Source organism: Rhinoraja longicauda, chromosome 26, assembly GCF_053455715.1.
Source record: "Rhinoraja longicauda isolate Sanriku21f chromosome 26, sRhiLon1.1, whole genome shotgun sequence".
NCBI classification, from domain to species: Eukaryota; Metazoa; Chordata; class Chondrichthyes; order Rajiformes; family Arhynchobatidae; genus Rhinoraja; species Rhinoraja longicauda.
The window spans coordinates 20,102,541-20,130,400 of NC_135978.1; the positions used below are offsets into that span (position 1 = coordinate 20,102,541).

Here is a 27,860-nt window from a genome sequence, read left to right on the forward strand (position 1 = left end):
GTCCCTGTCCGCGTGTGCGCAGAGGTCGAGCCGCCATGCTGAAGGTTTTCACCCGGGTTTTGTGCTCAGCCTCCCGACTCGGTTCCCGGGCTGCTCTGCCCCCGCAGCAGCTCTCGCTCCTGCGGCAGGCCGGCGGTAACCCCGGGGCCCGCGGCCTCGCCCGCTCCATGTGGCTGCTGTGCAGCTCCGGCCTGAGGCGCGGGCCGCTGAACCCCGGCCGGCCCCTCGACGGCGTGTCCTGCAGCTGCGGGGCGCTGCACACCGAAGGTGAGGCCGGGGTCGCTGCGACACAACCTCCCCGCCCTCCGTCCCTCAGCTGCCCCAGTCCCGGTGCTCACGACAAAGCAATGATGGTGCTGGACATCCGGATAAAATGGGTGATGAAATACTCTGGTGGAAGCCCCCTCAACCTATGGCTCTGTCTCTGATGCCTCGACCTGACTACCTGGAGCATTCCAGCGGCTTCTGGATTTGTTGGGTCCCCGAGAACTGTACCTTCATTATCCAGCACGGATGGTTCTGACTCCTGAAATCCGGCTAATTGGGGTTCCTCTGCTTTTCATGTGACGCTACCCTAATGCACTCTGTTTATTTTTCTATTTGTACTACCTGATGTATGGTTTGGTTGTACTCGCGTCTGCTACGACTTGACTAAGTTTGCAGATGACAGACGAGTGTTGTAGATGGCTTGTCATTGCAACAGGACCTTGATAGGTTGGGCAGGAGGGCTGAGGAATGGTTGATGCAATTTAATACAGAAAAATGTGAGGTGTTGCATTTTGGAATGTCCCACATGGGCAGGACCCACACAGTGGATGGTAGGGCTCTGGGAATGTTGTAGAGTAGATGGGACGAGGAGTGCAGGTACATAGTTCCTTGAAAGTGGTGCCGCAGTAGATGTGATCAAAAAGGCTTTTGGCACTTTGGCCATCATCAGTCAGAATATTGAGTATTGAAGTTGGGCGGGGGATCATGATACAGTTATATAAGATGATGGTGATGTCACATTTGGAGTATCGTGTTCAGTTTTGGCCACCATGCTATGGGAAAGATGTTGTGAAGCTGGAAAGGGTGCAGAGATTTACGAGGATGTTGCCAGGACTCAAGGGCCTGAGATATCGGGAGAGGTTGAGCAGACTAGGACACTTCCTTGGAGTACAGTAGGCTGCGGGGTGATCTTTCAGAGGTATACAAAATTGTGAGAGGATTAGATCGGGTAGACACGATATTCTGACCTTTCTAGGAGAATTGAGAATCAAAGGATACAGGTTTAATGTTGGGGGTGGGGAGAGAGAGATTTAAAAGGAACTTGAGAGGTAACTTTTTTTTACACAAACGGTGGTGGGTGTATGGGATGGGCTGCCAGAGGAGGAAGCTGAGGCAGGTACTATTGCTACGTTTAGGAAACATTTAGAGATATATGGACAGGATAGGGCTAGAGTGATATGTGCCAAACGCAGGCAGGTGGGACTAGTGTAGATGTAGACATATAGTTTGGGAAAAATGGGCCGCTGGGCCTGTTTCTACACTGTATGACTCTGACTGGATGTCATGCAAAACTATCTTGGTGACAGTAATAAACCAATACTGATATTCATCTTCCTTATGATTAGACAGGCCTTTTTGTCTATCGAGTCCACCCCACCCCCATGTGTCTGGAAAGCAAAAGGAAATTGGAATAAGGAGGAGTCACACTGGGATATGTAAAATCGGTGCAAACAGCACCAGAGATCAAGATCCATTTAGGCGGTTGGAGATCTGGGTTGTACTTCTAATAGAGCGTGAACTTTCTATGGGCTTATCTCCATTTTCTTCATTTGCTCTGCAGGTGACCAAGCATTTGTAGAATTCCTCGGAGATGAAATCAAAGAGGAAAAGAAAATTCAAAAGAGTACATCTCTACCAAAAGTGTCTGGAGGCTGGGAGATCAGGTTGAATGGAACAGAAGCTAAACTTGAACGAAAGGTTGAAGGTGAAAGGTAAATGAAGGGTGCCTGTTCTCTACCGACTCATTTAGCATTGGTTTCTCTGTGCCTGTACCTTCCTTTTCCAATTACCTGTTCTCCTTGGATCCATTTGACATTTTAAAAAGTATTGTAAAAATGATACCTGACTGAAATAATATTTGGGTCTTTTCACTGAGGGAACTTTGGATTATGTTATGTAGTATAATGAAGTTACTAAATTTAAATGTTTTTTTTCTCCATTATTTACCATAAAGCACATTTTACCAGTTGTATTCTCTAAATGGATTGATAGAGTGTGAGGCTTCAGAATCAATGTTTCAAAACAAGTGAAAGTCTTTGGAAATTTTTGTCTGGTGATGCACTGTATGGTTATTCAGACCACCGTAATCATAAAGTGTTCTAAATGATGTAGACAGGAATATTGGCCTAGATGAAATCCCCTCTGTTCTTGGAATACTGCTGATTGATCTCAATAGTTACTGCCAACGAATGGCTAGTACAAGTTTTTTAGGAGACACAAAAACCTTTGATCACAGACGAGACCCATGCAGTTTGTGTGGACAAGAGCATAGACTGCAAGGGCAATGAGTAATCTGACCAGGATTGTGTGCTACAGAGGACCATGAAATCTGGGAGTATAAAGGAATATTGAGGTGGTAGGGGCTAAGGCAGGAGGCGTTGCCCAGGCAAATTGGCATTAAAGACAGCAAATCCTTGATAGAATGTCAACATTCTGAGGAAAGGTTTTTCACCCAGAAGGTGATGGTATCTGGAACATTATCTGAAAGAGTAATGGAGGCAAAATTGCTGATCACAATTTAAAAAAATTACTTGGATGTGGACTTGAAGAGTTGTGATTACAGGCACTTTTATTGGAAGGTGGAATTAGCCTGAATACTTCTTGAAGCCTTAGTTGTACAGCACAGAAAAGGGCTCTTTGTGTGTGTGTGTGTGTGTGTGTGTGTGTGTGTGTGTGTGTGTGTGTGTGTGTGTGTGTGTGTGTGTGTGTGTGTGTGTGTGTGTGTGTGTGTGTGTGTGTGTGTGTGTGTGTGTGTGTGTGTGTGTGTGTGTGTGTGTGTGTGTGTGTGTGTGTGTGTGAGAGAGAGAGAGAGAGAGAGAGAGAGAGAGAGAGAGAGAGAGAGAGAGAGAGAGAGAGAGAGAGAGAGAGAGAGAGAGAGAGAGAGAGAGAGAGAGAGAGAGAGAGAGAGAGAGAGAGAGAGAGAGAGAGAGAGAGAGACAGAGAGAGACAGAGAGAGACAGAGAGAGACAGAGAGAGACAGAGAGAGACAGAGAGAGACAGAGAGAGACAGAGAGAGACAGAGAGAGACAGAGAGAGACAGAGAGAGACAGAGACACTACATAGTGTACTCATTTCCAGCAGAGACAGAGACACTACATAGTGTACTCATTTCCAGCAGTGAGACAGAGACACTACATAGTGTACTCATTTCCAGCAGTTGGCCCATAGCCTTTTGTGCCTTGGCAATCAAAGCACTTGTCCAAATACTACTTAAATGTTGAGAGTTCCTGCCTCCTCCACAGCACAGGTAGTGCATTCCAGATGTTAACCAAACTCTGGGTGAAATTTCTTTCCATCTACTCTATCTATAACCCTTCAATTTTGTGCAACTCAGACAGGTTCCTCCTTCCAAGATTTCTGCTCCAAAAAAAACATACCAAGTCTATCTGAGGGCCTGACCTGAAACATCATCTATCCATTCCTGCCACAAATGGTGCCTGACCAGCTGAATTACTCAAGTACTTTGTGCTTTGTCCAAGATCTGAAGTTGCAGTTCCTTGAACCCAGAGCCTGTCTAAAATGTTCCCAGCCAGACACCAAGCTTGTGAATCTCCTCTGTATCACCTTCAGTACAGTATCATTCGTTGTTAACCGGTGTGCACATAACTAGCGGAATGGCACAGTATAATGTAAATTTTCTGACTAAAATTAATTAATTCGTTTTAGAATATGGAAAGAAATCTAATATTTGAGAATTTCTTTAAATATATAAAATTCCCATTATATTGAGTACCATAGATGCAAAGAGCAATTGATTATTTTTCAGGCTGTGAATGTAGTGTCAGCATTCTGATTGTTTCGTAGATTGTTTGCCTTATCCTGAATTAGACAAATAACCCAACACCCAGACATTTGAATTAACAATGCCAAGAATATTCTACTGTTCCTTGGAGCCACAAGAGACTGGAGATGCTGGAATCTGCAAACAAAACGTGAACTACTGGAGGAACTCAACCGGTTTGGCAGCCTGTGGAGGGAAATAGGCAGTCAATGTTTGATGTTCCCTCTCATGCTGCAGTTGAGTGCCATGGATGTTGTCTGTTACTCCCGATGGTAATTACTTGACATATCTTCTTGTTGTAGGATTACAGTCAGTTTTAATATTAACAACAGTATTCCACCAACAATGGAAGAGACGCCACAGGAAGGGCAGAAGGATGCTGAGAACGAGGTGAGGGTTTCTTGTCCATCCCTTGCGCTGTAAGTCTATCTCAACCTAATAGTCATATGAGGCGATAGTGCAGGAACACTAATCTAGTACATCATGGAAGGCGAGGTGATGATTACGTGGGATCTTGTGTGGTCGAGGGTAGCTGCTGGATTTCTGTTTGAGAGTAAACTAGAAAAATATTAAAGTTTGTTCTTGATTTTCCTTGATAAGAGGTAAGCAAAATTTCAAAGATGGAAATGATTGATCTTGGTAACTGACTGATGGGGCATTTATCGTTGAGTTGAAATAGAAGGATGAGGAGGTTCCTTGTGTATGCTCCATCATTTAATAACTTCCTGATTCAAGCAATCTTTGGTCTCAAGTCCACTTTTGCATTTGATTTAATGACTACCATTCTGGTGTAGTCTAGAAATGTCTAACTTGGCCATGAACATGATACAGCATTGTGGCCAAGTGGCCAGCAAAGGAAATTTTGCATGATCTTTTTCCTCGTGCATAACGGGAAAGGCAAAATGGCAATACGGTAAAAGCATCATCACAACATTTATCTTTTGAAACTCCCTCAGAATCTATACTTCTCCACTTGCCCATACTTGAGTGTGTAGGACTCTTTTTGCATGGTCATTCTTCATGATAGATCAGTAATCAATTTGGTCAGGGTTATTTTTGAATTGTCAGATGTACTGAAAGGGAACAATGGAATACTTGCAGCAGCAGAACATGTCTGTAAATACAGTACTCAATAGATATCATCATAAACAAAAAAAATTCAATAAATAAAACAAAACTAGTCAACTTCTCTTCATTTTATTAACTAAAGGGACCATAAGCAGACCTCCCAACCCGTCCGAATTTGGCGGAAAGTTTCTGCTTTCTTATTTCATTGCTGCCATTCCGATTTTGCCTCATTTTTCCCAAAACTCTGTAAAGCGTCTTTGAGTATATGAAAAGCGCTATATAAATAAAATGCATTATTATTATTATTATTAAAACAGTTGGTAATTTCAATTTGTCGATTCGGCCACTCGATATATGCCAGATGGTATAGGAGTGATCGAAATTACCGACTGTTTTCGGATGGTCAATGTCGATGCATTGTATTGTGATCCTTGTTAGCACGGTCACAGACTTGCTCTATGAAATCCTTTCGTATGCTTAGTCGAGTCGCGTATATCAACACATACGTCACCGTGGGGCCGTCAGCAACAACACTCAGGGATATATATAGCGCATTAACTGCTGCGGACGATAGAGTACGCGTACCAATCCATCTGCTATCAGTGAATGCTGAGTGTGAAAGATGTTTCAGCCATTTGACCAAAACCAAGATGAGAGCAAGCATGTCTACAAGAACATTGAGTGACTTGCTTGTTCAAAAGCATTTCATGCTAGCCCAAAACACTGTCTGCTATCAACATAGCTACTCATCGGAAATACTGCAACAGTGCAAAAGTGGACTATCAAGATCTGAAGCAGAAGAGGAGTGGGAATGATGAGGGTGCCAGTTGCAGACCTCCCAACCCTTCCGAATTTGGTGGAAAGTTTCCGCTTATTTCATTTCCGCCATTTTGATTTTGCCCCACATTTTTTCTGCAAAACACATGCCTCGCCCCTGGCCAGGCCGCTAGCGTGAGGCCCCTTGATGTTGAGAGGGGATGGGGTGGATGAATGAGTGGAGGGGGCAGTGGAGGTCAGTGGGGGGGGAATGGAGTTGGGAAAGGGAGGTGGGGGGGGGGGGTCATGGACCGTTGTGATTTGCTGTTGAAGACTACTGCAGCAAATATGCCTTCAATGAAATTGGGTATGTGCAGTTTTAAATGAAACTCTTCATAACTTAGTCATACATTTTATGACCATTGTTCTTTTATTCAATACCAAGAGAATTGGGATGTGTAAGGAAAAAGCAAAATAGAAAAAAAAAGATTTTTCTTTGTGTTGTAAAAAGTATTTCTGTTCAATAACCTTTCTATAAATAGCAGAATATACTCATGATTGGCCTGACAATGTACATGTAGTCCAAGAACTGCAGACTGTTGGAAATAATAGTCATTTTTCACACATGAATGTAGCTCAACGTGTATGCGCATTTGGCGTGCATACTTTATTTTTGCTGAAAAAATTGCATTATGCGCCATATTATGAATTTTGATGTAAAAATTCTGATTTTTGGACATCAAAATTATGAATTTGTAAAATCAAATGCTGGGAGGTCTGCATAAGTTCATCCCGAAGCCCAAGTAAGGATTAGCTAAAGCCCTGCACAGTTGGAGCAAGAAGAATATCTTTGTACTTCATTTCCCTTCCAGTAAAGACTGACTTTCCTTTTGCTTTCCTGATGTCTTGCTTTGCTTACATGTTAGCTAACTTGTAGAGGAGATACAATCTCCTGGAACAGTACACTGGTTAGTCACATACACATCTAAATACGCTGCCTTTTTATCCTTCTGGCAAAGTTGATCAGCTAATTTTCACACGCCACACTGGCATTCACTTGATCCATTTATATCCTCGCACAATATCTTTGTTGGCACTGCCAATTTTGTATCATCTGCACATTTAGATACAATGCACCCTTTTAAGTAATTAGTAGATTGTAAATAGCTGGAGCTGCAGCACTGATCCCTGAGTACCTTGTTACTTGCACTGTGCCAAATTTAAAGTAATGTTTTCTGGCACTTGGTTCAGCTAACCAATTCTCTGTACATACTAATATTACTCTCAACCTTCCATCTTGCAGTCTGATTTCGTACCAGACTAGACCATTGAAAATCCAAATACACTACATCTATCAGCTCTCCTTTATCAGTGATGGAAACAGGATGTTCAGTGCCCACTGCATGCAGCATATTGTGACTGCTGCAAGTTGATGGATGTAAATTGGGATCATCGGTAAAAGCAGCAATTGGCTGGAGACTCATACCAGTAAGGAACATGTAAGCGTGGTGGAACACTTGTCACACTGCACAGATTTCTCAACCGCACCATCTGTTGGGAATCTGGACAAGAAGGTTGATCACTTGTGTAGATGTATCTACTGTCATGCTTGCGAAGCTAAAATATTGCATCTGAAACACCATTGTGAACACCTATCTAATAAACAACTGAATTTCTTTACAGCCAGAAGTTATCTCAACCCCAAACTTTGTCGTCGAAGTGACCAAGCTATCGAATAAACAAAGCCTGGTGTTTGATTGCCACTATCCTGAAGATGAGGTGTGTATTTGTACTAGGCTTGAGAGACTGACTGCAAAATTCCAGAAGATCTGGGTATTTATTAATCAACAGTGGCATTTATTCTATGCACAGCTCAGTAACAAATGTTTTCTCCACCATTGACTGGCTATGCCTTTGGTCACCTGGGCCGAGTGTTCGTGGATGAGATCACTGAGAGGTGGCACACATGAGGAAGGCAGCTAGGTATAGGTTCCAGAAGCGAATGTGTGATGGAAGTGGGGGAAACTGTTCGTGGAATGTCCAATCAGGACCATGCCTGTGATCATAACGAGCAGAGATGGGACATTCTAATCATCATGCATAGAGGGTAGTATGGAATTGGGATTGTACTTGATTTTTGTGGAAGAATCAAAGGCAAATATTTTGTACGATTATGGAGGGGCTGGTGCTCAAAAGAGAATCCAGGAAATGTGTTGGCGATTAGGAAGAGGAATTGGAGGCCAGTGTTATAAGAGAAGGTGACACAAAATGCTAGAGTAACTCAGAGGGTCAGGCAGCATCTCTGGAGAGAAGGAATTGGTGACGTTTTGGGTCAAGGCCCTTGTTCAAACTGATGTCAGGGGAGGGGGCAAGACAAAGATAGAATGTAATCGGAGACAGTAAGACTAGTGGGAGAACTAGGAAGGGGGGGGGAGAGAGAGGGAAAGCAAGGGCTATCTGAAGTTAGAGAAGTCAATGTTCATACCGCTGGGGTGTAAACTACCCAAGCAAAATATGAGGTGCTGTTCCTCCAATTTGTGCTGGGCCTCACTCTGACAATGGAGGAGGCCCAGGACAAAGGTCAGATTGGGAATGGGAGGGGGAGTTGAAGTGCTGAGCCACCGGGAGATCAAGTAGGTTAAGACGGACTGAGCGGAGGTGTTCAGCGAAACGATCGTTGAACCTGCGCTTGGTCTCGCCGATATAGAGAAGTTGACACTTGGAACAGTGGTGGATGCAGTAGATGAGGTTGGAGGAGGAGCACGTGAACCTCTGCCTCACCTGGAAAGACTGGGTCCTTGGATGGAGTTGAGGGGGGGAGGTAAAGGGACAGGTGTTGTATCCCCTGCTTTTGCAGGGGAAAGTACCTGGGGAAGGGGTGGTTTGGGTGGGAAGGGACGAGTTGACCAAGGAGTTTCGGAGAGAACGGTCTCTGCGGAAAACAGAAAGGGGTGGAGATGGGAAGATGTGGCCAGTAATGGGATCCCATTGGAGGTGGCGAAAATGTTGGAGGATTATATGCTGTATGCGACGGCTGATGGGGTAGAAAGTGAGGTCAAGGGGGACTCTGTCCTTGTTACTAATGGTGAGAGGGGGAGCATGAGCGAAGCTGCGGGATATCGAGAATACCCTAAAGAGAGCCTCATCTATAATGGAAGAGGGGAACCCCCATTTCCTAAAGAATGAGGACATCCCCCATGCCCTGGTGTGGAACACCTCATCCTGGGTGCAGATGCGGCGTAGACGGAGGAATTGGAAGTAGGGGATAGAGTCTTTACAGGAAGCAGGGTGGGAAGAAGTGTAGTCAAGATAGCTATGGGAGTCAGTAGGTTTGCATGGTAAAAAGGATTGGGCTGAGAGTAAATAATACAGGCAGCTGGATGAGTGTTCTGAATTAAAGAACATTTTCAGACTGGATGTTTGAGGGAATTGGGCAGATTTAGCAGATCGAGGAGGAATCGATTCTGGGATGGTTCTTGCCAATGGGCCCTTGCTTTCTCTGGACCAGTAAGCTACCTGTACTTGTTGCTTGCCTACCTGCTGTTGTGTTGAGTGGATCTCCCAGGGAGAACTGTCTAGATCTGGCTGCCTCTCAGTCGTAACTCCCACAGAAAAGCTTTGACAGCCAGTTATGTGGCTGAAGCTGCTGTCAAACAGCATGAATGGTTGTGAATAGTCAAAGATTGTTAGAAATTAAACTTAATTTTTTTAACGTAAAAACGATTCATTTTAACTTATTTGAAAATGTAAATTACCCAAAACATGCACCTCTTGCTCTCAACTGTATCTCTCCTTTTAAAACAGCCTCCGAATGCACAGGTGCTTGTTAGTGTTCTAACATCCGTATGTATAACTGCTGGATACTCATTGGTTATATCTTTGTTTAGGGAAAAATGTGGAGTATCCAATGATTTTTCTTTTGGTTTGACGGAGGCACAAGTATAAGGAACTGTAGAAATGATTAAATCAGAATGGTAAAGGCAAAAGAGTTAAATGAGATATCAATGACCTGAGATGTTGACCAGTTTGTCTTTCCACTACTGCTTGACTGGCTGAGTTCTTTCAGCATTGGTGTTTTTGTTTCAGATTCTGGATCTGCAGTTTTATTTGATTTCTAGATTGATACAGGGCACTTCTGCAATATTGCTGGGGTAACGTAAGAGATGGTAAAACTACAGAAATGATCAAGAATAAGGTGGAAATCTGAAGAATAAGTAGGGCTGTATTTACTCTCCATTTCTTCCTTCAAAGTAGTATTGGTGGACTCTATTGAACAGCTAGAGGACGTGACGACGTTCCCTTGATGGTGATAGTTCCAGGAAATTGACTACGAATTGAAGTTTGACCTCTGGAAGAATGGCTTGTCTTGGAGGCAAACCTGCACTTGTTGCTGTTCCCACAAAGTCAGCCTAATATTTAATGGGACTTTTTTTACTATTAGGATGTATTTTAACTCTTGAATATAATCTATTAACACAGCCACACTGCCTACAGCTTTTTATATTTTCCTGTGCTAATGATAACATATCAACCATTATTTTGTATTTAAAATAACAGATTGGGCATGGAGAGGAGGATGAGAGTGACATATTTGCCATCAGAGAAGTCAGCTTTCAGCCCACTGGAGAGGATGATTGGAAAGAGACCAGTTATACCCTTAACACAGATTCCTTAGACTGGGTGAGTGAAAAAAACACTGGAATGCTAATGCCCAGGGTATCTACCTGGAATTCTGAGGTGATTTTTGTTTAGTTTTCTTCTTTCTACATAAAATTTTCAACTCGGTGGAAGTGTTTTCTGGTCCACAATAGACAATAGGTGCAGGAGTAGGCCATTCAGCCCTTCGAGCCAGCACCGCCATTCAATGCGATCATGGCTGATCACTCTCAATCAGCACCTTGAATCTTATGTTGAATGTCCTGGTGGTTTTACGACCTACTCTTGGGGTTCCTCACTGGCTTGTTCCACAGTAATGGCCCCTCCTGCTGGTTCAGGTAGAGATCTGCACAGCGTCTGCTGCCATGTTACGCAGTATTTACTTGTTGCTGAACATGGTCTTGCCAACACGTCATGAAAGTACAACATTTGAGATGCGAGGTCAATCTCACAATTTGTTTCTCACAGTAGGTGAGCAAATTGATTGGATATTGCATGTTACACCTGGTTGTGTGGACTGATAGGTAAATCGGGGGGGGGGTGGGGGAGAGAGGTTTGGGCCCAATTATAAGACTCTCAAAGTCATGATGAGGCTTTATAGGAGTTTGGTTGGGCTTCATTAGGATAGCGTGCAGTTCTTAGTCAGGATGTGGAGGCGGCTTTGGAAAGGGTGCAAAGGACGTTTACCAGAATGATTCCTGGATTAGCAGGGTGCTGCTGCAGGGAGAGGTTGGGCAGACTTGGATTGCTTTCTGCCAGAGGTTGCAGGGAGACCTGATAGAAGTATATCAAATTATCAAAGGCCTAGATAGGGTAGACAGAACCCATTTCCCAGTTTGGTAAAATCAAATACTAGAGCTTTATGAGGAACAACGATTAAAGGAGATGGGCGGGGCAAGATTTTTACGCAGAACGTGGTGAATGCCTGGAACTGGGATGGTGATGGAAGCAGGTGTGTTAATGGAATTTAAGAGACTTTTGGATATGCAGGGAAAGGATTATGTGCAGGCAGGTAGAGTTTGCATGTATGGCACAGACATTGTGAGCCAAAGTGTCTGTGATGTACTGTTCTAGTGGCCTTGATACATGCTTTTATCTTGTGTCCCCTGGTTCCGGTCTCCACTGCGAGAAAGCATATATGTTTCAACACAATCACCTCAGAATTATGGAGCAGACCCTTTCTGCTCATCCCTCTTCCCAGAAATTAATCTAGTAAACATTGTATTGATTCTTTGATATGACTGTACTGTATGTTACCTAGACCATAATTTCCCCTTTGCTCCTATAGGCCCTCTATGACCATTTGATGGACTATCTGACCGACCGTGGGATTGATAATACTTTTGCAGATGAACTTGTTGAGCTGAGCACTGCCTTGGAACATCAGGAGTATATCAAGTTTCTTGAAAATTTGAATGGGTTTATCAAGTGCTAAGAATTTTTCCTGTCTTCTGGCTTTTGACAGATTGTTTTATGATGGTCAGGTTGTTTGCCAGCTTTAAATTATTTTACAATAGATTTTGTACAAAGGTATTCTCTGGTATTGAACTGCTCTTGTGATTGGCTTCATTATTATGTAAAAAAATTGTGATGGTATAATAATGAAAATATCTCTAAATTGTACACTGATTATGGAAGTGTTACGCAAAAAGCGGGCACATTGACCAATTTGTTTCTTGTTTATATTGTAACTAAATTAAGATGGTTCCAGGAAAGAAAATGATGTCTTGAATAAACATGTCAGTATGAATTCTCCTAATTTTCTGGATCTATGAGGGAGAAAGGGGAGGGAAAGGAACATGTTCAAGTACATGAAACTAAATGCACTTTGCAAAAGGTGTCATTCTCTGCTTCACAGGGTTATTTTCTGAGTACCAAAATGGCTTCCTTCAACATCTTGTCTGTCTATTGCAGAAACTCGTTTCACTTATTCAGCAAGCAGTTTAAATATGTGCCCATTTAAGAATACACCACAACAGCAGTGTTATGGTTTCAAGCTAAATATCTTTGGAAAGTTGTACCGTACCATGTGGTGCATGGAGACCAATGATTGTAATTATGTTTCTAAATTTTGCTGCAGACCCCTACTAGGAAGTCCTTTGATCATCCTTCTTACCCTAATGGAAGAATCTAGTCTCCCCAATGTTGATGTATAAAAAATCTGCCTTAAGTGCCCATAGAAAAGGGATGAGGCCGATGTGAACTTTAATGTAATTCGATGACCGCTGGTCAATGCAGAAGGAAAGCAATGCCCCTTCAAAGAAAAAATGATCCACATAATTTTAAACTAAGGTGGGGTTGAAGTGAGACAATGAACAATAAAGTTGGAGACACAAAGAATTGATTCTTAGGATGCAAACACCCTCAAGGCCAGAAGTTATTGCACAAAAAGAAAACTTTTGGGCACAGATTAAAAGTGACTGGATTTTTAAATTAGAGCAGGTTAAATGTTTTGGTAGATCTTTGCAAACCCATTAATAACAAGCAGGCAGTGCCTTTACCTTTTTCCAGCATCCTCCTAGTCTGAACAATGAGCTTGAGGAGTTTGGAAAGTGAGGTGGCTGAGAATAGTAATTGGTGTTTGAATTGAGAAAGTTCTCTCAAAAGTGAACAATTGTTAAGGGGAAGTACCATTTTCTGTGTCATTCCAGTTCACCCTTGAAGAGCCTTACCCATTCCGAAATGTCACTTGTCCATTTTCCTCCACAGATGCTGCTTAACCTAAGTTTCACTTGCACTTTTGTTATCTGTCCCTTAGTCTTAAATTCTGTTTACATTGTAAACATACTGCTGTCATTTCAACTGGACTTTATTCACGTTGAAATGCATGACTACAGTTGTACCACAGGAAATCATGGTAGACAAACCAGTAAACATTGGAGGTGGTTGTATAATGATGCCAGGACACCCAGCCTGGTATCGGTCTTGCTCTTTAGTATTCTTGGATCTTGTGTACCACATGATGGAAAGCATTGTTAAGTTTAGCATAACTGCAAAAGGTGGCACATTAATTATCGTATCACAGCAATGTATCTGTGAATGACCCCAAGTGTTTGCTGACAAATGTCACGACTGCAAAAGGTGACTACAAATTAAACTAAATGGCACTGTTACGCTCACAAGATGGAAATAATAAACCTGACATTAATCTGTAATCAAAGTCGGTATTTTTCTTGATTTAACCCATCTCACGGCATTGTTCACTGAAAACCCCAGAGCATTCCCATAATTGTGTACACTAATCAAACTAGCAACCTTTAGGAAATCCTGATGGTTCAGTATCCAGTTCACCAAATAATGTTTGTCACACTTCCTTTACAACTGATCAGGATTACACTGAATGTTCTTGAGCATAGAGTAGCAGTTAAGCACAGTCAAAGCTGTTAAAATTTGGACCACTCTAATGATCAATTTGTTGAGCATTATTGGAGATGGGATCAGATAGCCTACCAATATTGTTCAAGAAACTTCAATGTGAATTGTTTTAATTATTTGATAGATCACAAGCTCTCAGCAATTTGTTTTCTTTTATAAGATCAGGAAATAGATGTTAGTGAATGTGTAGTCAGAAAACTTGCATTCATTAAAAAGGTTCACAAATCAATGGGTCTGAAGAAGGGTCCTGACCCACAATGCCACCGATCCATGTTCTCCAATTGCTGAGTTGCCCCAATACTTTCTGGTTTGTCCTTAAGGAAAATATGTTTTTTTAATATTCAAGTCATTTAAGGCAGCTTAAGTTGAAATTTAACAACATGGTTAATCTTCAGCATCAGATTATGAACTCTTATCTCATCCCATAGTTTTTTTTCTGAAGTATTGCTTCTCCCCTATCACAAGTACATCAAAAGATTATTATATAATTGCATCTTACAAACAGAGATGCAAGCTAAGGTCTTGGTATTTCTTATTCTATTGAACATCAAAAGGACTGTTCGTCTGGAGCAGATATACAAAGAAATATTTATTAAATTAAACGTAGAATGCAAAACAAATACTAAAGTGCAGTGTGGCAAAGCAGTCTCTTCAATGAATAGATTTCCCAGAAGAGGCGTTCATTACTTTTGTGATAGGATCATAGACGAATTATAGATACCTAGAGGATCACAGACAGGTAATCGCAGGCCTGAAAAAAGGAAAAAAAATCACAAACACAAGACTAGAAAAGCAAACAGGATATTCATAATGTATTTGTTATTAAAAGATAATCATTTAAAAACTGAATTAGGATTACATTAATGTTGGGTTTGAAGGGGTATTCTGGAATACAAAGCTGCCGTTTTGATAATTTCCCTTCATACAAAGCACAGGTTCACCGGAGGTTCACATAACCCAAACAGTTCACAAATTGGAAATGCCGCCAGAAACCAATACCCTCGAGACAACGTGCCAGCAGCCAGCAAATCAATCCCGCCACTCTCCCAAATGCTTGTTCATATGTATAGCCTGTCCATATGTCGGGTGTTTGTAACTTGGAGATGACTTGAAGTGGAATAAATTTCTTGTTTTACAAATACAAGACCCAATAGGTTCCACCCCCATATATTGAGAGGGACAAGAAAAGTGATTGTTGGTGCCTTGATGAAGATCTGTCCCCTCCCTATAACATGCCTGCAAATGTAGGCAACATTCTGGTGAATCTCTTCTGCACCATTTACAACTTAATGACATTCTGCCTGTAGCTGGGAAACTAGAAATACATACAGTATTCCAAGTGTGCTCCAACCAACAACTTTGCATCATGATGTCCCCCAACATTCCTACTCAATACCCTTACCAATGAAGACTGGTATGCCAAATGTCTTCTTCATCGCCCTATCCACCTGACTCGCCATGTTCACGGAACCATGCACCTGTACTCCTTGATCCCACTGTTCTGCAAGAGCTCTACCATTTACTGTGACAAACACCTCACACTTGTAAAGAGTTAAATTTAGTTTGCCATTCCTTGGTCCACCTTCCCAACTCAAGAAACTCTTATCACTAAGTATTGGTACTTCCCATGCACAGGCAGCATGAAGAGCACTTTAACTACAAGAATAGTAACAGAGGGCAGCCTCGGGATGCTGCAGCTGTCACGCGGTTCAGCAACTTGGGTTTGAATCCTGATCTCTGATCTGTCATATTTCTATTGTAGGAAAATAACTGCAGATGCTGGTACAAATCGAAGGTATTTATTCACAAAATACTGGAGTACCTCAGTGGGTCAGACAGCACCCATATATTTCTATGTTCTGTTCCCTCACCTACTCCAAAGATATGCTGGTTGGTGGATTAACTGGCTACTTATTACCTCTGATGGACCTTGGTGGAAGGAGACCCAGAGGGCTCATGCAAGAAGAGATATGGGGAAATGGGGAACTGGAATTGGCAGTATTGCCCTGAATTGCATTGCTTCCTCAGGCCCAAAAGCCTCCTTCCAAATCACAATGCATGAATCAGTCTGAAGGGTCTCGACCTGAAACATCACCTATCCATGTCCTCCAGATATGCTGCCTGACTTGCCAAGTTACTCCAGCATTTTGTGTCCTTTTTTGTAAACCAGCATCTGCAGTTCCTTTCTTTCTACATGAAATATGAAGGTTCAGAAAGCTAGATTACTTTCTTGAAGACAAATTCAGCATTTTGCTAGCATCACCCCATCTTATAAATATTTTAAAACATTTCCAGGCTGCAATGCAGTGCAATACTTTGTGGACCTGGTAGACAGCATCCTAGGGTTTTAAAGGAAGAGAGTTTCCAGAGATAGCAATGGATGCTCGATGGTCGTCTGCAAGGACTCAATGGACCAAAATGGCCTGTTTCCATGCTCTCTCAATGTGTTGGCTGCAATCTAAAATCTAGAGGCCCCAAGGATTGGAAAACCACAAATGTAAATTCAACAAAGGAGGGAGATATGGAACCTAGCTCATGTCATTCGGAAAATTCTGGAATCTATTTTGAGGGGAAATACACTAACGAGAAACAGAAGAAATACTTGAACAAGTGGGAAGGGAAGCACCCAAAATGTGCAACATTACTGACACGATACATGCTCAAGCTGGTGAAACTGTGGCTATGCAATAGCACTAGCAGGACCTTTAATAAATTCAATAATGTTAGTATGGGGTAAAGCCCAATTCTGTGTCAAATGGAGAAATGTGAATACAAATGTTAATGATGTAGTAAATCATCACACTCACCTGACAGCTCATTAAAAGCATGGTGTCTGCTTCTGCACCATTTACTACATAGAAGATTGGACAACATACACATTGACTGCCATGTTCAGTGACATTGTGTTCAAGAAGGGCTTGCAAATGCTGTACTGTCATCCCCTGTAAGCAATCAGATGAAAGCATGAAGCACCTTAATGCACTAAATGTATCCTGGGTTCACATAATATGGTTAACAGTAGCAAAGCTCCTCTGTCCATAAATACTAGATCATATTCACCTTGAGCTTAAATATAGATAATGAAGCAACCTAAGCCCACAGGTTTACAAGGCATGGTTAACATCTGGGTTTGGATTTAAAAGTGGTAATTAAAATCTGTATCGTGAATACCAAGCAATGACCATGTCCAACAAGAATCCAAACATCTCATGGACAATAAAAGATAGTTTAATTGCCTCTTGGTAAGATTAACTGCGTTTCTTGACCCATGGCACACCATTGGCAAAGGTAGGGAGTTCCAGTCACAATCAGGAGACGGAGGAGGATATAGGTGCTGGCATTTGGGACGAAACAGAACACTGGATGAACAAGGAACACCTGTGGAGGCAAAAGTTGCATGCTGCAATTTGAGTTGAGACTGCATCCAACAGAAGAACAGCAGAAACAATCAAAGGGAGAATAGGGAGAGAGAGAGAAGCCTCATCGTAGAATGGAGTAAATTGTCTTCTACGTTGGCATGCTTTGAAGAGAATTCGTAGTAAAGCAGTGATAATGAAGACAGAGTGTAGATGCTGGGGAAAAAAATATATTCAAAGAATTCAGCAATCAAGAGGCAAAAAGGTATATGACAACAATTTGGGTCAAAACCTGATACAGGAAACAAAGTGGAAGTTTGAGCAATGTATAATTTCTTACACCGTGATACCAATCTGCACCATTTTTAATAATTGTTTTCTTGACTAAACAGGGCGCTATTGCATGTGTAAAAATTTCCATTTATTTCCGTCTTCATCTTGGGGCAGCAAAGTTCAATGAGTACTGAAATGTTTGTGCTCATTCAGGAAACACAGGCAGTACATTTCTGGACATATGTTGTACATAGATATAGGATAAATAGCTGGTATCACAATATGCTGGAGTAACTCAGCAAGTCAGGCAACATCTAGGAGAGAGGGAATGGGTGATGTTTCGGGTCGAGACCCTTCTTCAGACTCCACTAGGATAAATAGCTTGTGTGTATTGACCCAGAATAAATGCAAGTCCATTAAGCTCATCTATATCCTATTCTCATGAAGGAAAGAAAGCAAAATTGGATTGGTCTAGGCAAGATGCTTACCTGTGTATTAATGCACATTCCACACGAGCAAGTTATAAAGTCACTGCTAACACTCAGATTGTTCCTACAAAAGAAAAATTGCCTTGGTTGAATTGTTATTTTATTTCCTTCCTGCCTGATGCTGAAATAAATTGTATGGCTAGATGACTTAACTCACAGTAAAAATATGATATACTACCTTTTTGCTCATCCATCCTCCCCTAAATGTGTGATGGGATACATTTCCAAAATCAAACTGACTCTCTATTTATGAATGGAAGGTAGACACAAAATGTTGGAGTAACTCAGCAGGTCAGGCAGCATCTCGGGAGAGAAGGAGTGGGTGACATTTTGGGTCAAATGCGCGTACGCGTTGCGCTACATTCATGTGTGAAAAACGACTATTATTTCCAACAGTCTGTAGTTCTTGGACTACATGTACAATGTCAGGCCTATCATGAGTATATTCTGCTATTTATAGAAAGGTTATTGAACAGAAATACTTTTTACAACACAAATAAAAAACTGCTTTGTTTTGTCTATTTTGCTTTTTCCTTACACAAAATGTACGACTAAGTTATGAAGAGTTTAATTTAAAAATGCACACCTAATTTCATTGAAGACATATTTGCTCCAGTGGTCTTCAACAGCAAATCACAACAGTCCATGTCCCCCCCTCCCCCACTCTATCCCCACTTCCGACTCCCCCCAACTCCCCTCTCCTCCCGCCCTCCCCCCCACTCCCGCCTACCCCCCTTTCCCGCCCTCCCCACCTTTCCCCCCACCACCTCACCCTCCCTTCCTCCCTCACCCCCTCCCACCCCCACTCTCCCTTCCTCCACCCCCCCACCCCCCTCTCCTCCTGGAGAACATTAATAGGTGACATATTGGGTTGGGACCCTCTTCAACCATACCCGTTCAGAATATTTTTAAAAATATGGTTCAATCTGGGCTCATGATATTACAATGTACAAGGTATCTATTTTAGTATGTTATCTCACACCAGGGATCTGTTAGTGTACTACAAGTTGGTTAATAAAAGCATGGGAACTGAAGGTTTTACGCAAAGCCTCCCATGTTCCCCATCAAGTTTCACGCTTCACCATTCTTTCTCATTAGATTTTATTAACTGCAGTCCTTTATTGTCTCCTCTTATCTCCCTGCCTCTGTTGCTATACCCACCTTTCCGTCCTGCACCTGTCTCCATCTTCCAATTCACCCCTCCTTACCTGAACAATATATTGCTTGCCAGTTACTGCTCCCCCTTTCCTCCACTTCCCTCTTTATACTGACTGTCTCCCCTCTATTCATTAAACCCAGGCGAAGGGTCTTCGCTCAGGACATTGCCTAGCCATTTCCCTCCACAGATGCTACTCAACTTGTCAGGATCCACCAGAAGCCCATTTTTTTCTCCAGATTCCTGCACCTGCAGACTCATGTCTCCAGGAATCCATCTAGAAATGCAATTCACAGCCGATCTTGAACAAACTCACCTGTTACAAACAGGGCATACAAGTCTATTAGAATTATCAAATCCTTCAATAATGGCATTCAAGCACGCATTATCGAAATGCAAACTGGCCTCATACTCCTCTATGATGGCTTGTTCTGTGAGGAGACAAAATATGACTAGAATCATAAATGCCATTTTGTACACACAGGTCCCTTTCAGACCTTTAATAAAAAGAGTAAGAACACAAATTCAAAATAAAAGAAAGATCGAAGATACAAACAAACTGGTCGAGTGAAAATTATGCACTTTCTCACGTCCAATTTGGCCTCATCTGCCGAGTTTACATAATGAGGAATAGCATCATTTAGGAATATTTTACCTTGGTAACTCAATTGGTTTAGTAAATTGTTTAGTACTAATACTAAATTAATTTAATTCTGAACAAGCTTCATTTCAAAAGTTTACTTTTATTCATTTGATAGGGGTTAAACGAATTCAGCCACAATTTGTTGAATGAAATTTAATCATGCAATAATATAAACGTAGATAAAAGACAGATGATTTTCAAAATGATTTTACCTCCATCACAGTGGATAAGTTAAATGTCTCTTACAAAAGGAAAACAATGTTATAAGATTGTACCTAGGACTTTCGGTTTATTTCACTCATATTGTGGTGATTAATTTACTGAATTTTTGTTCATCATATATTATCTATGTGTATTACATTTAAGGCTCTTATGCTGCTGCAAGTAAGAATTTCATTGTTTAATTGTAATATGTACTGACAGCAGAACAATCTTAACATCTACCTTCACTGATGAGTTCCTGTTCAATTTCCTCGAGCTCTGCTAATTCACTTATATTTTCCAGTGTGTTCAGCACCTGGTGATCAAATCCAGCAAGAAAGACAAAAACATTCAAGAAAAATAATATAGAAGGTAGCACCAAGTCAGTTCATTTCTTAATGCAAAGAACCAAGAAAATGTGCTGCCCAAGAGGATATTGAACACAGTATCAATTAAGGAAATTCTAAAGATTCCAAAAATGTATACAAAAAAATTGAGTGTAACAGGTTCATGAAATTATTGCACAATTACCTATAATGCCATAGTTATTGCACAATTACCAATATGATAGTCTTCATTTCAGCAACAAATATTTAATGCCCATAATTATATTATAAAATGGGACTAGAGGTGGGTTGTGATGAGGAAAAACTTTTTCAGTTGTGAATCTGTGGAATTCTCTGCCTCAGTAGGCAGTGGAGGCCAATTCTCTGAATGCATTCAAGAGAGAGCTAGATAGAGCTCTTAAGGATAGCGGAGTCAGGGAGTATGGGGAGAAGGCAGGAACGGGGTACTGATTGAGAATGATCAGCCATGATCACGTTGAATGGCGGTGCTGGCTCGATGAGCCGAATGGCCTCCTCCTGCACCTATTGTCTATTGTAAGATTTATGGTATACATCAGTTATTAAATGCCACCGGAAAATCAAAAAGAAAATTCAGCAGATTCCATCTGCATTCCAATAATCCCCAAGTATTGCTATTAATTATATATAACTAACTATAAATATAAATGGGGACAGAATAAGTGGAGCCAGTGCATCGCAGCGCCAAAAATCTGTCTTCAGTTCTTTGTGAAGTTTGCACATTCACCTTGTGACTTCATAGGTTTGCTTCCACTTTCCAAATGGTAGGTTAATTGGCCACTGCAAATTTCTCCTAGTTCGCAGGAGAGTGGTAAAACCCGGGAGAGTTGATGAAGATGTAGAGAGAATAAAAACATGGGATTATAGTGGATTGAGTATACATGGGTATGGTTGGCGTGAATTTAGTGGGCCAAAAGATCTATTTCTGAGCTTTACATTTCTATGCTCTTATGTTTTAATTGAGAGCCCCTCCACTCAAATAGCCCTGCAGGAAGTCATTATTGAACATAGCCAAAACATGAAACTACAAATGCTGGAAATCTGAAATAAAGCAGAAATTGCTCATCACTCAGTAGGTCAGGCAGCATTTCAGTTATTGCAGCACAGAAATGGGCCCATCTGCACCATGGGTCTACCTTCACCATTTACACAAATTTAAAACACATTACCCAACAAAAGGAAAACCAAATAAAACGCTAGATGATGAGATTCTGGCCTCAACTAATCCCAGGTATTCCCTCTGTCCAAACCATCTTCTCTACAATTTAAAAATAAGATCTATTTGCTCCTTTTGAATTCAGGATTGAACCTAGATCACTGGAGCTGTGGGGCATCAGCTCTGCCAACTGCACCATTCTGCCTTCCCATCTGTGGAAAGAGAAGCACAATTTTTGCCCTTTCATCAGAACTATCTACATATGGGGGATGAGATTTCAGAACACATTGCTCAACAAAATAAAACCAAAAATATAATCTAAACATTTTAGCAGTTTAAAAAAAATAACAAACCTCCACCAAACTCCCCTTCTTCCACAATGATGGTAAATGTGCATCCAGTGCTTTCAACGCCATCCATTCTTCTTCCATCACTTCTTGCACAAGAAAGGACTCTCTGAGATTACAGCCTGGATCATCTCCCACATGCCTATACCTGTCTAACAGCCTTGCCCGGCTGTTCTTCAGTCTCGCTACACATCTCTGGTAAAGGAGAAAGTGGAAAAAATACATTCAATGTGCATCATTTTTAAATAAATACTTAACGTTGTTACACAACCATAGAATATGGTTCAGAAGGCAGTGGAGGCCAATTCTCTGAATGCATTCAAAAGAGAGCTAAGATAGAGCTCTTAAGGATAGCGGGGTCGGGGGGTATGGGGAGAAGGCAGGGACGGGGTACTGATTGAGAATGATCAGCCATGGTCACATTGAATGGTGGTGCTGGCTCGAAGGGCCGAATGGCCTACTCCTGCACCTATTATCTATTGTCTATAATATCATTGAGATTATAACATTTGAAAAGCACAAATAAGCATGTCTACTCATTTACCGAAGAGGTCATGAAAAGGACTACCTAACTGCTGTTTTAAAATTTAATCACTTTTGAAGCTTGTGGCTTGGACTGAAGGAAACCTATGTTTAGCTGCAAAAATTATTAATTTTTATTGTCTTGTTCTCACCCCACACTTCTGTATGATTACAGTACAGGAGGTAGAATTTGGCCTTTGCTGGCTCTCCACCAGAGTAACTCACTAGTTACTGCCTTTTCTTTATACTTTTGCAAATTTCCCCCTCAATATATATACATCCAGTTCCCTTCTCAAAGCCACAACAAACCTGCACCTGCTACATCCAGATGCAGACCACTCTGGGTTGCAACCCACGCTAAGTAATGAAATGTTTTTCTTGTGTCTCGCTTAACTCTCCTCTCCTTTACTTTATACCTTTGAGCTCCAGTCCTCAACATCACCTCAGCTCTCCTCAGCTTTCTATTTTCTAATGATAAAGCTCCAATCTCATAAGCGATAGGAGCAGAATTAGACCATTCGGCCCATCAAGACTACTCTGCCATTCAATCTCTTCACAGGATTAATGAGGCCAGCCCCAATAGGTTTACAAAAGATTTCCTCTCTCGCCACTCTGTTCCTTAGTTACAGATGTTCCTTAGTTACTGATCCCTCTGTTAAAGAATACACCCATTAACCTTCCATAATTTTGTACAACTCACTTACATCCCCCTTACTGCTTCAAAGAAAACACCCGCAGCCCAGTCAGTTCCTCCTTAAACCAAAATTCTCCAGTTGGCAGCACAAGTCCCATGTGCACGTTTTCTGATGTAATCATACTGTGGTCATTAGAAGCGTACATAGTCCTCAGTCCTACAGTCCTCTAACTGCAGTTTAACTATTGGTTTACATACAACTAATAAATCATGCCCAAGGAATGTCAGATGGAATTCAACTTGGACAAGTATGAAGTGGGGCACTTTGGTAAGTTAAGCCAGGGCAGAACTTGCACAGTAAATGGCCGAGCTCTGGAGAGTGCTGTCAAGCAAGGAGACCTAAGAGTACAGGCTCATAGTTCCCTGCAAGTGGCAACACAGGTAGACAGGGCGGTGAACAAGGCATTTGGCATGCTTGTCTTCATCAGTCAGGGCATTGAGTACAGAAGCCAAGACGTAATGTTACAAGATGTTTGTGATTGGATTATTGTGTGGAGCTCTGGTCCGCCTGCTGTAGAAAAGATGTAATTAAACTGAAAAAGGGCAGGAAAAAAAATCACAACGGTGTTATTGGGACTGGAGGCTCAAGTTATAAGGAAAGACCAGATAGGCTTGGACTTTCTTCCTTGGGACATTGGAGGCTGTGTTGTTACTTTATAGGGGTATATAAAATCTTGAGGGGCATAGATAAAGTGAATGGTCATAGGCTTTTTTTCTCCAGGATAGGGAATTAAGAATTAAAGAACAAAGATTTAACCCGAGAGGGGATAGATTTACAGGGGACATTAAGGGCAACATTTTCATCAGAGGATGCTGTGTTTATGCAACATTCCTAAAGGAACCTGTAGAGGCAGGCACAATAATAAAGTTTAAAAGACATTTGGACAGGTACATGGATAGGTTGAAAGGGATAGTGGCCAAATGCAGATAAATGGTACTAGGTTAAGCAGAAATTGTGGTCTGCATGGATGTTGGAACTGTTTCTCTGTGTTTCTAACTATATGTCTATCTGCCCTTGAATTCTACATCTTGCATGATAAAGTCATGCATCTTGTATGACTTTCTTAATTCTGTAGTGAAAAGGAGATTGGATAAACTGTGGGTTTATTCTCACTTAACTACCTGACATAGCCAAATGGCAACCTTGAGTAATCTGTTCCTCTACACGTCCTGATATTGTGTTTTTCCTTGCCTTGTTTACCCTCCCCAATTGCATTGCCACATCTGAAAGCATTTAAGTGTCCAGACACACTTAAATTGCCATGTTATAGAAGACTATAAACAGAGTGTGTGAAGACGGTTTCTCACGAGTTGGCATGGTCACGATGGGTCGAATTTACTGTTTCCATTCTATATGACTCCATGACTTCCTCCAATACAAATCCCACTTTCTACGCTTTTGTCCACCTAGCCATTTAAAAAAAAGAGAGGTGCAGCCCAAAAACACACGCCGAACCATCGATCACCCGTTCACACTGGTTCTGTTATCCCACTTTCTCATCCATGTGGAGAATGTGCAAACTCCACCCAGATAGTTACTGATGGCAGGACTTTCATATGAAGAAAGACTGGATAGACTAGGCTTATACTCGCTGGAATTTAGAAGACTGAGGGGGGATCTTATAGAAACATATAAAATTCTTAAGGGGTTGGAGAGGCTAGATGCGGGAAGATTGTTCCCGATGTTGGGGAAGTCCAGAACCAGGGGTCCCAGCTTAAGGATAAGGGGGAAGTCTTTTAGGACCGAGATGAGAAAACATTTCCTCACACAGAGAGTGGTGAGTCTGTGGAATTCTCTGCCACAGAAGGTAGTTGAGGCCAGTTCATTTGCTATATTTAAGAGGGAGTTAGATGTGGCCCTTGTAGCTAAAGGGATCAGGGGGTATGGAGAGAAGGCAGGTACAGGTTACTGAGCTGGATGATCTGCCATGATCATATTGAATGGCGGTGCAGGCTCGAAGGGCCGAATGGCCTACTCCTGCATCTATTTTCTATGTTTCTATGTCTATGTCAGGATCGAACGGGTCTCTATCATCGGGAGGCAGCAGCTCTTCCAGCTGCACCAATGTGCCAACCATTTTACAGTCCACAGATATCTTCCTGCATCCTTCAACATTCTTCACTTTCAACGATATTGCCAAATTTTGGTAACAACTGCAAACCTCACTGTACATTTATAGAATTTTAGAAATATACAGCACAGAAACCAGCCTTTTGTCCGACTTCATTCAAGCAGACCACGATGCTTCCCACATTGATCACATTTCCCTGCACAAGACCCATAGGGTCCAATTACCTGTCAAGTTTAAAGTTCCTTTTAAACAAACTACTTGTATTTACTTCTCACTGCTTTTTCCAGATTATCACCACCTTGTGTGAAAAACATAACCCTCAAATTCTCTGTCTCATCTTAATTCTGTGTACCTCTAGTTCCAGACCTAAATTTAGTTTCACCTTAGTTAGTGTCACGTGTGCCGACTCCGAGGTACAGTGAAAAGCTTTTGTTGCGGGCTATCCAGTCAGCAGAAAGACAATACATGATTATAATCGAGCCGTTTACAGTGTATAGATATATGATAAGGGAATAATATTTAGTGCAAGGTAAAGCCAGCAAAGTCTGATCAAGGATAGCCCAAGGGTCACTAAAGAGGTAGATAGTAGTTCAGCACTGTTCTCTGGTTGTAGTAGGATGATTCAGTTGCCTGATAACAGCTGGGAAGAAACTGATCCTGAATTTGAAGGTGGGAAAAAATATTTTGACTATCTATCTTATCTACATCTTTCAGAATGTTATAAAGTTCTGCAACAGTCACACCATGGACCCCATAGTTTCCAGCTAGAGCGAGCCCAGTTTATCCAATCTCCTTATAACTACACACTTCATTCTAGGCAGCATCTTAGGGAATCTTTTTTTGCATTCTATGTTGCTCCCACATCCTTCCATGTGGCGACCAGAACAGTATGCAGTACCGAATGTGATGCAACCAACATTTTAAATAGCTGCAACATGACCTCTCAACTCTGATACTCAATGCCTCTGCCTATGAAGACATTACACAAAATGCCTTCTTCACAAAGCAGAACACAAAGTGTTGGAGTAACTCAACGGGTCAGGTAGCCTCTCTGGAGGGAATGGATAGGCGACAGTTCGGAATGGACAGGCGACAGTTCGGAATGGACAGGGACACTTCAAATTAGTCTGAATAAGGGTCCCGACCCAAAATGTCGCCTATCCATTCCCTCCAGAGATGCTGCCCGGACCCAGAGTTAATCCAGCGTTTTGTGTTTTGCTCAAGATTCCAGTGTCTACAATTAATTGTGTCTCCTTTACTACATTTCCCACCTGTGTCACCGCTTTCAGAGAACTATGGCCTTGCACTGCAAGATCGCTCTGCACGTCAACATTCCTATGGGGTCGCTGTTTACATTTACTCTGTATGTCCCGCCAGAATTTAACCTCCCAGAGAGCATTGTGTGAATTAAATTCCATCCAAATCACGTTTATATTTTAAATGAGACATGTACTTAGAAACCAGGGAACGTCAAGCATGGAAGTGGTGGGTTACTGTGAGTTTGGAGAAGCGGCAACCAAGGCAAGGAGCTGTAGGGAATCACTCCCTTCTCCGGAGGGCAACAATCAGAAGTTGTAGGAAGGAACTACAGATGTTGGCTTTAAACCGAAGATAGTTAAAAAAAAAATGCTGGAGTAACTCAACGGGACAGGCAGCATCTCCGGAGAGAGGAAATGAGTGACTCTGCGGGTCGAGACCCTTCTTCAGACTGTAATGGGTGACGTTTCGGGTCGAGACCCTTCTTCATTCGGGTGGACCTGGCCCTTACCCGGGCCATGGGCGCTGCCGTCCCACGGCCCATTCACGGAGGTGGAGGGCGAGAATATTCGACAACCCACCGTAGTGCGCTCACCTTCCTGTAAGTCTCCTTCCACGGGGCAGCGGTACCTTTGTACAGAGCTCTGTGGCCGGGCGGCAACTCCATCCTCCCGCTGTTGGCGCCGGTCTCCAAAGCGACGACGGCAACGCGCACGGCGCTCACAAGTTTGAGCAGGCGCGCATGCTCACGGCGGCGGCCGCTGTCATAGTGACGTCAAGGCTGGGCGGGCTGGCAAGATGGCGGACGTGTGCGAGCGCTGGTGGGGTGAGCTGCTCAAGCACCCGCTGTTGGGTGAGCTGAGGAAGGGCGACCGGCGAGTCAATGAGCCGGCAAAGAACCTCCTCTTCTGTCTGGACAGCGACATCTTCTTCTGGGATGGGGCGAAGAGCGTCTTTTACACCACCAACCTCAAGAACCTGAACTCTGGGATGGTCCCGTATCAGGTAGTGAGGGAAGAATGGTCGAACGAGGGTTGATGGTGGCGGAGGGCTAGGGCGGGGATAGATGGAGTGGGAGGAGAAGGGCTTGGGCTAGGGGATCGGTCAAGGGGAGAGAATGAGGAGACGAGGGGGGGGAGTAGAGTAGGATGAGGAGGGGGATCGGTTGAGGCGAGAGAGTGAGGAGACGAGATTGTGCCGGGGGAGTGAGGGAGGAGGGGGAAATCTTGGAAACGTTGGTCTCTTTTCCATTATTTCTTTACATAAATGGTGATTGAGACTTTACATTTGCTAAGTTACTCTGCAAAACCATATTATTAAAGGATGATGCGAGGAACAAATGGTTTGCGATTATCAAGCCTGTTATTGAGTTTCCTATACCTTCAACTTCAAAATGAATCTGGGGCTGATTCTAATTAATATGCAAC

The 27,860-nt window shown here is 42.3% G+C and overlaps 3 protein-coding genes across 3 annotated transcripts in view; 2 read left to right on the forward strand and 1 right to left on the reverse strand.

The window, feature by feature from the left end:
* Positions 1–13,698, forward strand: LOC144606337 (complement component 1 Q subcomponent-binding protein, mitochondrial-like). Its single transcript, XM_078422350.1, has 6 exons — positions 1–267; positions 1,829–1,979; positions 4,351–4,438; positions 7,556–7,651; positions 10,430–10,552; positions 11,817–13,698. Exons 1-6 carry the CDS (start codon positions 36–38, stop codon positions 11,961–11,963), a joined length of 837 nt encoding a protein of 278 aa, XP_078278476.1. The 5' UTR covers positions 1–35; the 3' UTR covers positions 11,964–13,698.
* On the reverse strand, positions 13,341–27,185 carry rpain (RPA interacting protein). The gene is made up of 7 exons (XM_078422351.1): positions 27,029–27,185; positions 21,895–22,083; positions 20,264–20,336; positions 19,493–19,607; positions 18,021–18,084; positions 16,711–16,845; positions 13,341–14,654 (listed from the first exon to the last, which is right to left on the reverse strand). The coding sequence occupies exons 1-7, from the start codon at positions 27,098–27,100 to the stop codon at positions 14,625–14,627; spliced, it is 678 nt and encodes a 225-aa protein (XP_078278477.1). The 5' UTR covers positions 27,101–27,185; the 3' UTR covers positions 13,341–14,624.
* nup88 (nucleoporin 88) overlaps positions 27,141–27,860 on the forward strand; it is a 23,615-nt gene continuing 22,895 nt past the window's right edge. Inside the window, exon 1 of the mRNA XM_078422348.1 lies at positions 27,141–27,438. Within this exon, the coding sequence (XP_078278474.1) occupies positions 27,232–27,438 (207 nt within the window). The 5' untranslated portion in view covers positions 27,141–27,231. The remainder of the gene's footprint in view (positions 27,439–27,860) is intronic.

Excerpts from the sequence above, each read along its gene's own strand:
- LOC144606337 (XM_078422350.1), top strand. The coding sequence starts at position 36 with ATGCTGAAGGTTTTCACCCGGGTTTTGTGCTCAGCCTCCCGACTCGGT. Across the intron at positions 268-1,828 it reads CGGGGCGCTGCACACCGAAG|GTGACCAAGCATTTGTAGAA; the intron begins GTGAGGCCGGGG and ends TTTGCTCTGCAG. Across the intron at positions 7,652-10,429 it reads GCCACTATCCTGAAGATGAG|ATTGGGCATGGAGAGGAGGA; the intron begins GTGTGTATTTGT and ends TTAAAATAACAG.
- rpain (XM_078422351.1), bottom strand. The coding sequence starts at position 27,100 with ATGGAGTTGCCGCCCGGCCACAGAGCTCTGTACAAAGGTACCGCTGCC. Across the intron at positions 18,085-19,492 it reads GTATGCCCTGTTTGTAACAG|GAACAATCTGAGTGTTAGCA; the intron begins GTGAGTTTGTTC and ends TTTCTTTTGTAG. Across the intron at positions 16,846-18,020 it reads GAATGTGCATTAATACACAG|GGGATGACAGTACAGCATTT; the intron begins GTAAGCATCTTG and ends GATTGCTTACAG.